The sequence below is a fragment of the Xenopus laevis genome, chromosome 8S (genome assembly GCF_017654675.1).
Source record: "Xenopus laevis strain J_2021 chromosome 8S, Xenopus_laevis_v10.1, whole genome shotgun sequence".
NCBI classification, from domain to species: domain Eukaryota; kingdom Metazoa; phylum Chordata; class Amphibia; order Anura; family Pipidae; genus Xenopus; species Xenopus laevis.
In genome coordinates this window covers 92,796,836-92,811,906 of record NC_054386.1, presented here as the reverse complement: position 1 = coordinate 92,811,906, position 15,071 = coordinate 92,796,836, and the positions used below count along the sequence as shown (strand labels likewise).

The following is a 15,071-nucleotide window of genomic DNA, read 5'->3' as shown; positions in this document are numbered from 1 at the left end:
TTTTCGACTCCATGGAGCCTTTACTCCAATTATGTTTCAACCCAGACAGGCCTTTTATAATTTCATTTATAACTTTTATCAACTTTTCACTTTTTTTTTTGTACTTTTTTAACTTTAACTTTTTAAACTTTTATAATTTCTATTATTATACTGGAATATTGTGTCACTTCTACAGCCAGCAACCCTATGTCATTCATATCATCTGCCCTCACTTCTGTGGTTTTTCTGATGTATCCCCCTCTTTCACTATAGTAATGGGGTGCGGCTGTTTTTCATTTATATCAGCTTTCCTTCTAAAGCTTCAGCTCTGGGTGACATCAACTTCTTTTCACTTTCTTCTCCTTCCTTCTGTCACATGTAAAGTATTTTCACACTTACATTTTGAACATGCTTCGTCCTTGTTCTGTTTCTCAGTTTTAGTGGAAGAGGCATGTACTTCCTTCAGTGCGAGCGGGAGGAAATGACACTTTACATAACCAAGATGGCAGGTGTGAGGGTTGGTTGAAGGTGATAACGTCTGTGATTTGGTTCTCTTTTATCTTACCATTTCCAGGTAGTTAGGATAGTATTAAAAAGCCTACTTGTGTTGTCTAGTATATGTAAATATAAAAGCATGTATGGACCTTTTAAGCAGAGGTTGACCTCCCCCGAGATATGGTTTTCATGCTGTGATTATAATTTAGAGTGTTCTACTCAGCCTGAGAGTAATTGTGTTTCTTGCATTCTGTTACATTACCCCTGAGAACTTAGCTTGGTACAATAAATATGGTTTAAGAGGCTGGACAGCTGATTAACAGGAGAGCGGTGAGTAAGTGGACGCCATGGCATTACTAAATCTAAACCCTGTCATTGGTTCCATTGGCCGTGATTGCTTTTATTATTGTTACTGAGAGAAGAAATACGGGCAAGCTTTGTGTATAGGGTTATCCATAATGGTTACTCTGGCAACAAGAATTATACATGCAACTTCCTGAAGTCTTTGGCATAGGCCTTACCCTTGTTGAGGGTCTGGGGTGTAGACCTTTTGAATGTCACTTTTATACAGTAGAAGAGACGTGCTTCCTTTCTTAAAACACAAGGTAGTGATTAACTGCCATGTTTGCAAGAGTCATCCCTGAGGTGCTCACATTACCATTGTCTTTTTGTGTACTGGAATGATCATCAGTTTTGCTTGAGGGAGCCCTTTGGGCTAGAGACATCTTATAAACTTATTGCCTCTATTTCCTCTTCCAGATTCCAGATTCCATCATCTCTCGTGGGGTGCAGGTACTTCCGCGAGACACTGCATCTCTCAGCACCACTCCCTCTGAATCTCCAAGGGCGCAGGCTACATCTAGACTCTCCACCGCTTCATGCCCAACACCAAAAGTAAGTCACTTCCAGGCTACAGCCCCGGCACCTAGAAGGCCTTCCTCTTTTCTTAGTCCCTCAGATTAAATCTTTTTTTTTTTGGTTATATAGCTACAAAGATGTGTCATGTAAGGTACTTTTTTTTTAAGTGACTGAAAACAATGCATAGTAATGACCCGAGTTGAGAAAAGTAATATATCTAATACCAAATGTATTTATATTCTTGTGCATGCACTTACTTTTTCTTTTTAAATGCTCATAGACTTGTATCATATGTGCGCATGTATGTATATAATTATAGAGCCACATCCACATATGTCAAGCCAGGATATGTACAAAACTCCCTATGCTCTTACATAGGGCTCCCTCGCTTCTAAGGCCCCACCAGGATAAGAAAACCCAGTCAATACACTTCTTAAAGGAGAACTAAACCCCCTGCTATGTTAAGTTCCCACTGCCCCCCCCCATTGGCCCCTTTCCCTGCCTCCCCCCTACACCGTTTTATCTCAGAATTCTCGCCCCTCTATAAATAGTGCCCGCACATGCAGAGTGAGTGCAGCGGAGCTCACGGGCAGCATCTTCTTTTCTTCAGTAATCTTCGTGTCTTCTTTCTCCATTTCGGCAATTTCTGCCTCTTTTGGCGCATGCGAAGTTGTCCCGAACCGGAAGATTGCTCACACTGCGCATGCGCCAATAAGCCTCTCACTTCACGAAGATTACCGAAGAGAAGAAGATGGCGCCCGTGAGCTCTGCATGTCCGGTCACTATTTCTGGGGTAAGATTGTGCAGGGAGGGGGCCAACGGAGGGGGGCCAGTGGGGAATTAACATTGCCGGGGGTTTAGTTCTCCTTTAGGTGGTAGATGGGAACCTTTGACAAAGCTGAGATTCCAATCTTTGGCCCTTCCGCTGTTGTTGAATTAGCAGTAAATCAAAGGCTACAGGTTGGGCAACACTAATACAAAGTTTCACTGTCTCTGACTTGCCCTCCTATACCTACTGATCTTCCTTCCTTTCTCAAATTTCTACTCACAAGGCTTCAGCCAGGGAGTAACCCCTCTTTAGGACTCCCTTCAGATAGCTCTGTATGTACAGTATGTGTAGGAGAGATACTATATTAGCAGTGAAACAACGGGGCCCCAAATCTAGACCCTGCCGAGGATGCCATTCATCTCTGCATGTCTGTAATACTGGAGACTTCTAAATGTTTTCACGTATCTTTATTATATATTGACTCTGTGTTTGCCACTTTCCATGTTAAATCCAATAGACACGGAATGTGATGCAATCTGGGTGATGTCATTGTTGTATTACATGACTCCAAACATTTGTCTGTTGTGGCACCATTATTCTGTGATGTAGCTCATGAGTGTCCATATATGAACAGGGTATCTTCTCAAAACATGTTAAATCATGATGTATTTTTGGTGTTATAGTGAAGGTGTACTGTCAGTATTTGTTGACTTCTATGTGCCATCTTAACCTGAATGGACCCAATGCTGAGAATTATCAGGCATTGTCAATATGGTCATGAATGATTTTGGTTGGGTGATGACCAACACCAGTAATGCCTAGTGAAGATTTTAGAGCAGGAAGAAGATTTTTCTCGGACCCCAGTATCTGATGGGATCACTTGACCAGAAACAAAATTTGACCAATTTTTTTTATTTCATAATGTGTAATGTGGGCCAAGGTTTTGGTCTTAACCTTCCAGTTTTACAGTTGGAAATGTTGGGAGTAGCAAGAATAGTCAGACATTCAAGGTATAGCCAATAATAATTTTGTTTTGGTGATGACCAACACCAGTAATGCCCATTAGTGATTTTTCTTGGCCCTAGTGTCTTTTGGGACCACTTGACTAGAAAACCGCAAATTACATCTGTTTACTCATAATTGGATTTTTATAATGCTCCATAATGTATAAGTAGACACGACCATGTAGATCAGGGATGTGTCCTTGATATTTCAATATTGCAGTTGGGAATGTTGGAAGGTATGTTAGAGCAGTGGTGTTATTACATAGTATTTTTTACCCTCAAACCTTCCCCCCCTTCAGTCTTCTCACATTGCCAGGGGACCTGCTTTCCATTGCCTTGTGTGTTTCAGACTCATGAACAATTAACTCTGCATAGCCTGACAATTGATGCCGCCTCCAATGTTTCTTATTAATATTTTACATTTTCAGGTTCAATGCCATTTGCACTCACTGCCTGCTTTAGAAAGTTTTAATGCCAGCCACATCAGTAGTAAAAAAAAATCACACAACATTTATGACACATCTTCCGAAGAGAGTTTGGTCTTCTAAAACTGAATTGGACAAACTTGTGGTAGCTCCCAACACCGCTGTATAAACCCAACCAACCAATCACGCTGTATAAGCACATAGGGACTTACTGATTGACCTGCAAGTGCTCTTCTCTTGCAGTCATGACCTGTGATCTGTGGGGTCAGACAATTTGATAGTTGTTTGACTTGAGATGTCTGTCCTGTGTCTGGCCAGCATTAGGTTTGGTCTCACAGCTAAATGAGTTATATGCTCTTGTTTGGGTACATATAACCAGTTATATGCTCTTGTTTGGGTTGATATAACCACAGGTAGATATTTTGGCTAACTCAACACAACAAGTTGTGAAAAAGAATATTGCAATGTTAATGTTAGATGTTAGATAGAGGCTTGAGTATATTTCTCTCCCCTTGAGATGAAGGCATCAACCTTCCTTTATGTGTAGGGGCCCCTACTCTAATTGTGACCCCAGTTATAGGAAATGAGCTAAGCAGATGATGGTTCTATGGGGACAGTTGGAATGGTATATCATGCTCTTGCTATAGCTCGATGTGTAGAATAGGATATTTCTGTAGATTTCATATCCAGGCAGCTTGTAGGTCATGCCTTACCCAGGATTCCAGTGCAGTTTTTTCCTTAATGTTTTATCAACTGGAATGGATCAGAATAATTTCCTTCTGGCACTAGAAAGCCGACCTTCTGGGATGCACTGTGTACACTGTGGGAAGTGTGGATATAATTTTATTTTGCTTTCTTTAAAAATAAGCTGATCGCTCTGCCCTTCTGTGCAAAGAGCTGGAGATAGAAAGGTATTTGAACTGGCAGGTCTTATTTAATTCCCATTATTATGGAAGCAATAATTGCCAGACGTCACTGGTGAAATCCCTGCATTTTAGGATTTCAGTTATAGACAATGGTCCACTCCCTTTATCCATTTATTTCAATGGTATTTCTATACAATGCATTGTAAGGAATAATACAACATTAAATTCTGCTCCATGTTGATGTAAGAATACAAGAAGCATATAGTAAGTATATTAAGCCAGCTTGCAGGAAAATATATATGTTTTATGGCCCTTTAAAGCCTTTCCTATTTGTGTTTTTATACATTTATGGTTCAGATAGATGGGCCATGTGTTGTCACATATAAACATTGATCTTTTAAGGTGACCAGATTATACATGGTCAGATTTGATGGTTAAAGAAAAGCAGTCCATTCATATACACTGTAAATACATTAGAATTAGTGCCAAAGCCGTGTTAGCAGTAGCAGCAAGCGCCTTTTTCATGTGTGTAGTTGTCACTATTCTCCTTTGAAAAATTAATTTCTTAAAGTACGTTGTTGTTTACAGTCAAGAAAACAAACATTTTGAAAGACTTGAGAGATGAACAAGTTTTAGCTAAAAGAATAAAATGTTTGCTAAATTGGTCAGGAATCTTCCATAGTGATTGGGCACGAGGATCATTTATCATCTGGTTTTTTTTTTTTGTTTTTTTTTTTGGAACATAGATCCACCTTTTTTTAGATTTCATGATATTAGCAGTTTTTATACTGCTGATTAATCTCATGAATGGAGCACCTCTTGCTCTTATGGCTAGGCTGGATGGACAGAAGGTCAGCAATTGGCATCAGTAACTTTAACATTTCCATTCTATCCAACCCCATTTGAACAGATCCAGTAGGGGGTACTCCTTATATACTTATGTATACATAGTATGAAAGTTAAATAATTAATTAAACCAGAGGAGACCCACACTGCTGATTTTGTCCATTTGGGGCACAGACTTTGTAGCCTTGCAAGATATCTCGTTGTGGTTATAGTTGTAGAGAGAACCTGGCATCTGGGTAATGACCATAAAATTGTCTCATCTTAAACCAGTCATATTTGGATTCATTGAGCTTGAGCCCCCTTTTTGAGGCCCAAGATTTGTCCACTTATGCCATAAACTGGATACAAAGATATAAAAACAATTCCCACCTCCAGGCACACACTGCTGAATTTCACTACTTTCACTACTTTCCTCATAAACAAAGATATAAAAACATTACTTTCAGCCATAGTCCTAAAAATATTTAGAAAATCCATTTTCACCCAATTTCTTACTCTAATTGATCTTCAAGATGGCCCTCCAGGAGTGTCTAGACCAGAAAAGGGCATTCAAGATGGCCTTTCAGGAGTGTCTAGACCAGAAAAGGGCATTCAAGATGGCTTTTCAGGAGTGTCTAGACCAGAAAAGGGTATTCTAGCCAAATATGTTCATGAGTGGCCCTCAGTCTGGGCCATTCTACCCAACGGTACACAGGATGGGAACCACTGCCTTAAAGGACAGCTAACTCAAATGGAAAGAAAAATGATAAATGAGGAACTCATCAGGTAAATGTATATTGGGAAGCCTTTCCCTGGGATTATTTCACAAAGAACTGCTAAATTTCTGGTTGCCCAGTGCAGCCCGCCTAGCATATTTAAAACCCCACTGCAACAGTGCAGCTCTGCACAGAGTACATTATAATTAAAATGTCCCTCCGTGAGAGAGATATTTCCAGTAATTAATTTTTTTTGTGTGGATTTGCCTCGCTGCCTTACGTAATGAAGATATGTGCCACCTCAGTATACAATCTGTTCTATGTTTGTCATTCAGTGACTTGCCTGCTACTGTAAAAAGCTCCCAATTAAATTCCCAGCCATATATCCAAGTTCCTATGTCATCTGTTAAATTGGAGACATGGCTGTGCTAAATTCTCTGCAGCACTGCATTCATCTGTATAAAACAGTGATCCCCAACCAGTAGCTTGCGTGTAACATGTTGCTCCCCAACCCCTTGGATGTTGCTCCCAGTGGCCTCAAAGCAGGTGATTATTTTTGAATTCCTGAAAGCCTCCTGTAGGCTGCCAGTCCCAAATAGCCAATTACAGCCCTTATTTGGCACCCCAGGAAGTTTTTTCATGCCTGTGTTGCTCCCCAACCCTTTTTATTTTTGAATGTGGCTCACAGGTAAAAAATGTTGGGGACCCCTGGTAAAGATATATGGTCACATTATGCTACCCCTAGATTTTATCCTATACACTTGGAGCAATGGGAAAGCCCTGCATTGGTGCTATCCACTTATAAATGAAGATAATACATCCCCCCATGCAGGTGTTTACAGACGAATATGCAGAAAAGGTCTGGTTGCTGTTATATTGATTGTCTGGTTAAGGGAAGATAAAGCTATGGAGGGTATATTAAGTTTCCTTATATGTATTGTTGGAAGAGACATTGAATTCTTTAATCCAGTTTATGACCTCCTTCAGCTCAAACCATTATTGGATACAGAGTTGTCAGTCACAGACCGGCACAAATAATCCTTTTTACTCCACAAAATAGCCTTATCAAATAATAGATTCATTTATGTTCCTGGAATGTTAACATGTTGAGCACATAGAATTTAGGCAGTTAATAAACACGAGAGAGTCCTCTTTGCCATCCTTGAACCATGCTCAGTGGGGGGAAGGTTTGTGCCAGGAATCAGTGTAAGGGAACAATGTGGGATCTTGGCAATTGAAACCTTGTAATGTTTCTTCTTGATCAAATTTACAAAGATTTTCTAAGCCTGAAATGAAGTATAAGGCAGTAACCTATACTGTAGGTCGTGATCTAAATTTGGGTTGCTGTGCTGTTTATGGTGGGACTTCATGATCCCCTGTAGTAAAGTGAAATGTTCTAAAGAAATGGTCTGTAATAATTAAATATGGCGCAGATTTGGTTCACAGTTGGGCCGAATCCAATTTACATGCCGGCCTCATTGCCCGTTGTTAGGTTTACTTGTATCCTGGGTGTGATTTCTACTTGTTTGATTCCTGGTTTTGATCCCTGCCTGTCTGACTATTCTGAACTCTGCCAATATTGACCCTTGCCTACCTGACTATCCTGAACTCTGCTAATCCTGGCCCATACAGAGGCACTTGCATTTGTATCTTTGGCAAGCTGTAGTTTCTCTGCAATTTGTGCCAGATTAAACCCCTACAGCAAGGCCAGACCCCAAATTTCAAGGAAAGCCTTTTCATTAATCAGTATAACATTCATCAGCTTTTGCATTCCCCACCTTGCACATTATGAATGGCGTGTAAGCATGTTAGAGGATGCCTATATCAGCGTTGCACTCCATTGTAGCAGCACAGACATGTTCAACTCATGAACTTCAGGAGGGCAAGGTATAAAAATCTAGACACCCTCAGCCTGTTTCTTGCATTTTGCCGCATGTAAGAGCCTTTTGTATGACCTTGCCCAATGACCTTCCAGACTTTTTCTCATTTAATTCTCAAAATCTCTGAAATATCTTTATGTGCAACACTTACTGCCGCCTTTTCTTGGGGAGCCAGTAATTAATTCCTCAACCTTCGTTAGGGCTATACGAGACTGCGGCTCCCATTAACCCTAAAGGCAGAAGCTGTCCCGTGTTCTGCAACATCTAAATAAATCACTTCTGAAGCACTGTCAAGAAGCAGAAGCAAGGACGTCAGTCTTGTTACTCCGCTCCTGAGGGATTTCAACTCTGTAATGTTACTTTTTGCAAATACATTTAAGGTCAGAATGAGAACAAGGCAGAGTGACAGATGAAACAACACGGACTGGATACAGGGGGGACAAACACTTATCCAATAACAAGACAAAATCTTCTCTCTGCTGTATATGCATACAAGAAATGATTAACAGATTGGAAAGATACGTGAGGGTTCAATTCCAATTGTTGGCCCATTACAATCCGTGACAAACAGGAGAATGAAGCACATGGGCAAAACCTTTAGTTCTGTATAACCTGCCACTCTACTTGCTTACAGTGAATGTTTCTGCTGGTCATAATTAGATTAGGAACCTCTGTTAAAGGAGAAGGACAGCTACTGAGGCAGTTTATTGCCAATAGATTAACCACAATAGTGCAAGCTAAATGTTATATTTATTCTGTAGAATGCTTTACCATGCCTGGTTAAACAGCTCTAGAAGCGTTATCTGTTTATTTAGGATAGCAGCTGCCATATTAGCTTGATGTGACATCACTTCCTGTCTGAGTCTCTCCCTGCTCACTTATAGGTCTTGGCTCAGATAACAGCAGGGAGAGGAGTGGGGAGGAGGCAAAAGGGAGAGGAAGAGAAGATCAAACTGAGCATGCTCAAGCCCAAGCCCTGGAGGTTTATGCTGAAAACAGGAAGTCTGATACAGAAGCCCATGAGTACACAATAGAAGAAAAGAAATGCTGTGTTTCTTTTGACAGAGGATTCAGAGCAGCATTACGTTGAGGGTGTATGTATATAGAACTTTCTGATAAAGCTTACTTAGTATTTGTCACGGGGGCCTATTGGCTCCCGGGGGGGAAGTCCAGACCAAGGAGGAAGCTCCAGGCAAAAGTCCAAGTTCACGGTACAGACAAGGGTTCAAGAACAAAGCGTAGTCAATATTCAGGCAGAGATCAAAAGGCAGGCAGATTAGTAGCAAGGTCAAGGTTCAGGCAGGGTCAGAAGTCCAGGAATCAATATCACACTAATTATAAAGCACCTAGGAATTAACAAAACAAAATCCTATAGTTGGGCGTTAGACCGGCGTCCTGGACGTCCTTTTATTTTGAATTTGGTGCTAAAATGTGGCTTTGTGGCATCACACGTTTGCATGCTGACGTCAACGCGTCAGCGCCCAAAGCCATGCAGCGACCATGGGCACCGCCACCTTGGATTACCCACAGTTGGGAGCAGGAGCGATCAGCCGCACTCCTGACAGTTTTAACCTTTCCTTTAAGTCTTTAGAGTCTATATTCTATGTATTTAAATGGATATTACACTGACCAATATAGAAGGCATTCACCTCCATTAGAAACTCAACATGGTAGAAGTCGCTGACTTCCTATTGATATTTGGTAATAATACTGGTGAGTTTAGTTGGAGGACTCCACATTCTCTATGATACTTTTGATTTGCTACTTTGCTGTGATTTATTGCACACTGGGGATACATTTTGCCATAAGTAAGTAAGCAAACAAGTTGTGTTCTGGTTGAACATTCAATTTCCATTTTATTTGAGGGCCAAACTAAGATAATTGAGGTGTTATTTGAAGTCAGGAGGAAAATTCCCAAATATGGCTGCTCCCATCTATATGCCTTAACACAAAATATGCATAAGACCATACAGCCATACCATTATACTTTACTGTCTAATTTATAAGACAAATAAAGGGAAATCAACATTATTGATAGACAAAGGGTATTTTCGCTTAAAGGAAGCACACAAGGCATGAAGCTATCATTATTAGTCAAGTCAGGAAGAAAGGAATCTTTCTCATTTATAAGACATAATTGCCCAGTACTCTCCCAGGAATCTTGGACTTTGGATCAATAAAACCATTAATACTCTAGTGGGACCGCAAACAGAGTAGGATTAATTCATTCTTTGGTGGCAATAACGCACACTAGCTTTTATATTTTATCTTTTCTGTTTATTTGGAGTTTTTGAATGTCAACTCGTAGCCTTATTAGCGTCAGCGTTTTCCACCACCTGCTGCGAATAATCCCTTCGATGGCAATTGCCAGCGTTGTTACTTTGATCCTATGTGGGACTTCGCCTTTTCATAGTGACAGCATTTTGCTTTCCGATTGTAAATCAACTCTGACTGAAGCAAATGATCTGTCTTTCTTCCCAGCCCCTTAAGTTACAGATGACAGATCTGCAATCGTCCAGCCACTCTGAATTATGTTTTCCAGCACCTTCCAGCAGCCAATGCCTGGGCAGATACAGACCGTAGCTCCCACTGAATATCCCATAATAGTCTCTGTTTTTCTATTAAGCAAAACCTCTGGATATTCGAGAAAATGATTCATCCCAAAATCACATGATATTCAGTAAGCCCCCCACTTACTCACATACTGAAATCAGGTTGTTCTCAAGTGTTTTGTGAGGTTCTTTGGTGCCTCGGGGGGTTGTAGCGTAGTCAGCAAAATGTTGACAGGTTTGAGATATTTAATATCCTTCAATGCAATCATTACGCCAAGGATCCGATATGATATGCCCAATATCATTCCGTGTAATTCCAATGCTCCTCGTTGTTTGATAATATTTCAACTGATGTATTTTGGGTTTGCAACCTTGTTGGTCTCATTCCTCCTACAGGGGGAGAGCCATCTATGCCATGATAAACAAGGGAAAGTTGTGCTCACCACTAATTTTTAAAACCATTAGGCGGGGGTGCAATGAGGCTGTGACCACAAAATACATATAGTCAACTACAAGAGTCCTCTGCACTCAACCCATTATCAATATATTTAAGACAGAGACATTTTGTGCATACTGCTACTGAAAAATGCCTTACCCTTTAAACAAAACAGGGATTGTTTGTCCAATATATTGCAATATATTTAAGCTGAACAACTACGTCAAAGTCATCCCATATCTGGCCAGTCCTATGCTCAATTTTCATCTGATTCATTAAGAATTCTAATGCAAAAATGATTTATTTTTTTTGATAAAATCGGACTTTTAAATAATCACGAATTTTGTGGAATTTATTAAACCCCGAGGATGGAAAAGTCTGAATCAGAAAATCCAAGACCTGTCAAGGTTGCATATAAGACAATGGGAGAAGTCCCAATGATTTTTTTTTTATGTGCTCTGGTTTTCGGGCAAAAAGCATAAGAAATCTGAGTTTTCAAGTGAAAAATCCGAAAAAAATCTTGACAATCCGATGAAAAATCCTAAAAAATCGTGAAAATCTGATTATTTTTTTTACCGCAAATTTTTGGGAAAATTTTATAAATAAGAGTAAAAAAACCAGAGCAGATTTAATTGGAGTTTGTAGCACAAAACATTGAGATCAATTCGGACTTTGATAAATAACCCCCTTAGAGACAATTTGCAATTGGTTTTCATTTTTTATTATTTGTGGGCTTTTTATTCAGCAGCTCTCCAGCTTGCAATTTCTGGTTGCTAGGGTCGAATTTTCCCTAGCAACCATGCATTGCTTTGATAAGACTTGAATATGAATAGGAGAGGCCTGAATAGAAAGATGAGTAATAAAAAATAACAATACATTTGCAGCTTTACAGAGCATATGTTTTAGATGGGTCAGCGACCCCCATTTGAAAGCTGGAAAGAGTCAGAAGAAGAAGGCAAATAATTTAACAAACTATGAAAAATAAACAATGAAGACCAATAGAATGCTTGCCATTCTATAACATACAAGAATTTAAATTAACGGTGAACCCTTTAAAGATTTTCCTCTGTTTAGTGCAACACAAATGCGGTAACCCTTCAGTTTGGGGGAAGAGTGTTGGACTGTTCTGCTGTGATACCTGAAACATTTTTATAAAACTGATACCAGACTAGAGAATAGGAAAAGCAGCCGTTTCCAGTCCATGATAAGGATTGTCCTGTTTAACATTTGGTTAAAATGTAATAACCCCCAAGTATCAGGTGGGGTGGAAGCATTTCTTTTTTGCTGTGAGAGTCTTCTTCCTATAATAAAACACAGATACCAGCCAAGGAACAGATTTAGTGAATTGATTCCAAACCCAGTACTAATCCATCTCCAGCACATTCCATATGACATGTTTGAATCACATATTGGCTCTGCATCATTAACATTGAGTGGAAAATGGGCATAACAATGCTTTGGCGTTTTTTTATTTACTTTATTTTAACGCCAAATGAACATATTTTTCTAAGAACCAAGCATGCTCATGTACTGCTAGCACTGTTCCATCTCCTTTGCCACTGTCGTTTCTCGGAAGCTGCTTTCAGCGACCCCCAGAACGTTGTCAGTAGCTGCGCTCTGATTGGAAGGAGCTGTTTTTTTTCCTCCAGTTTTTCTATTTAAGCCACGCATCAGGGTTATCCTCACGAGTAGCTGAAATCATGAAAATGCTACAGCCCTGAAGCACTGGCCTTTTACAATAACAAAAGAACCCCCCTACCCCCTTTTTAAAATAATATGAAGAAGAAAAAAATAGACGAAGAACCATGCAGAGAATGGCAGGTAAGTCACCTATGTTTTCTTTGCATCCTCCATCAGAAAGACTCTCCTTGTTCCCTGATTTCACTAGGAGAATATCCGATAAGCTGTTATTGTTGCTGTCGAACGATTCTGCCGTGCTGCATATTTTCCCCCTGCATTGTACGGGGGGCTCTTTGTACAGTGCATTGCTCTGGTGAATTCTTTAATGAGATCCCATCCTGATAAGATTGCGGTGGCCTGATTAACTCTGATCCAACCTTTCATCTGCTCTGTGTTATTTATGGAACACGCTGTTCTTGTTGTTAACCATAGACTGTGCTGCTCTTTACAATACAACATCTGTCCTCCCAAAGGGATGGAGTAAATATTCACAGCTCCACGCTCCTCATCATCATCGGGGCAAGGCTCAGTTCCTGAAACGCCTGCTCTCAGAGCTGTCTTGCTCGATGGGCTCTGATTATCTTGGAGACAACACTGATACGCCATGCCAGATATTATCATCCAATGATTTTCCTCAGTTCTGCTGAGACATTTAAATAAATACCCCTGTACCTTGGGCTGATGATGTGGGTTCAGATTTGTCTTCCTGTCTTTATGTTTGTTTCGTTCTTTGTCTTTGTGTATCTTAAATTTAGATACCCATTGTGTGTCCCTTCACTCAATTTAAGGGCACACACACTGCTATTTTGGGAGATTCTACCTTCCCGCCGGCTATAATGTAAATCGCTGGTGGGATGGTACTCAGAGCTCTTAATTTTCTGAAGTCGCGAGGAAGCTTCGGGTGACCTCGGAAAGCCAAAGCAATCCGACTGCCTTCCCACCAGCTAGAATGTAAATTGCTGGCGGGATGGCTCTCTGAGGGGTTTGTTTTCCGAAGTCGCCCAAAGTTGCCTCACGAGGAAGCTTCGGGCAGCCTCAGAAAGCCAAAGTGATCCGACTGCCTTCCTGCCGGCTACAATGTAAATCGCTGGCGTGATGGCACTCTGAGCGTTTCGTTTTCCGAAGACGAGGAAGCTTTGGGTGACCTCTGAAAGCCAAAGCGATCCCGCCGGTGATTTACATTCTAGCCAGCGCGAAGGCAGTTCAGGGGGGTTTGTTGGTCCGAGGAAGAAGCGATTTGTCGCTGGGTGACTAATCTCCTGAAAGAGCAGCATGTGCCCCTGGCCCTTACTGGTATGGCACCTACTATCCAGAAAGCTCATTGTGTGCTATGTTTGGCTAAACAATCTTATGGGACTATTAATAGCCTTCCCACATCTTATGGAAGGACACCTTATCCAGAATATCCCAGATTCCAAGCATTCCTAATAATAGCTGTTCTATGGCATGAATGGCTTTTCTTATTTTAAGCCTTAAACAATAAAAAGTACATTTAGGATTTGCTTAAAAAGTTGTAATCAGCTAAAAATTATCTGTGTGTGCTCAGGTAGGACAATGGAATCACTTGCCCCCTATTTAGATTGTTGCTCTTTGCGTAATTATTTTGTAATTGCAAAGTTGAGAGAGAAAAAAAAAACACCAACACCAGGCAAATGTGCACCAATATGGTTACCTATAGCAACCTATCGGCAATTATCTTTCATTGATCTTCTTCAGGCTGAATAATGACATCAAATCTCTGATTAGTTTCTGCGCTGTTACAAATGTGTCTACAAATTCATCTCAATGTTACTAAAGCACGCGTATGTATTTGTATAAATTGCTTCCTGCAAATAACTGTTAAATATTCTTGTATCTTGATCAAAAGTAAATGATGGGAACCATTACTCAACAGCAGGCACTAGCGAGGGTCCATTTAATCAAAAGCCATTCCTTGTTCCAACCCCGTAGCATTAGAGAGGACGAATTAAGGTAGGGCAGAGAGTTCATTTCGACTTGAGCCTTGAACATCAGAAAATATAGAAAGGACAAATTATATTATTAAGCGTGTGTGTGTGTTAATAAAGTGCCCTGAGAAGATATGTATGTGTGTGATTAAAGGAAGTATCTAAGAATTTGTGCTTGGGTATTGAGGATTGGCATCATATTTATAACCGATTGTTTTGTCTTAATTTTAGGGATGCACTGAATCCAGGATTTGTTTTTTGATTCGGCCTTTTTCAGCAGGATTCGGCTGAATCCTTCTGCCAGTCCGAACCTGAATCCTAATTTACGTATGCAAATTAGGGCAGGGAGGGAAATCACTTGGCTTTTTGTCACAAAACAAGGAAGTAAAAACATTTTCCCCTTCCCATCCCTAATTTGCATATGCAAATTAGGATTTGGTTAGCTGTTTGGCCGAATCTTTTGCGAAGGATACGAGGGTTCGGCCGAATCCAAAATAGTGGATTCAGTGCATCCCTACTTTTATTTATTGTAACTCAAACAGTGCAGTTGAAAACATCAGAGATAGATCTAGGTCTATGGTCTGCTCAATATGGTCTTCTTCACCTTCAGCGTCTTCCAATAAATGAGAACATTAGGCTT

At 40.4% G+C, this 15,071-nt stretch overlaps 1 protein-coding gene across 23 annotated transcripts in view; it reads left to right on the top strand.

The window, feature by feature from the left end:
• Positions 1-15,071, top strand: part of gphn.S (gephyrin S homeolog) — a 220,965-nt gene that overhangs the window by 134,638 nt on the left and 71,256 nt on the right. For all 23 annotated transcript variants that reach the window (XM_041574186.1, XM_041574188.1, XM_041574190.1 and 20 more), the window contains 1 exon segment: positions 1,234-1,368. In XM_041574186.1, the coding sequence (XP_041430120.1) occupies positions 1,234-1,368 (135 nt within the window).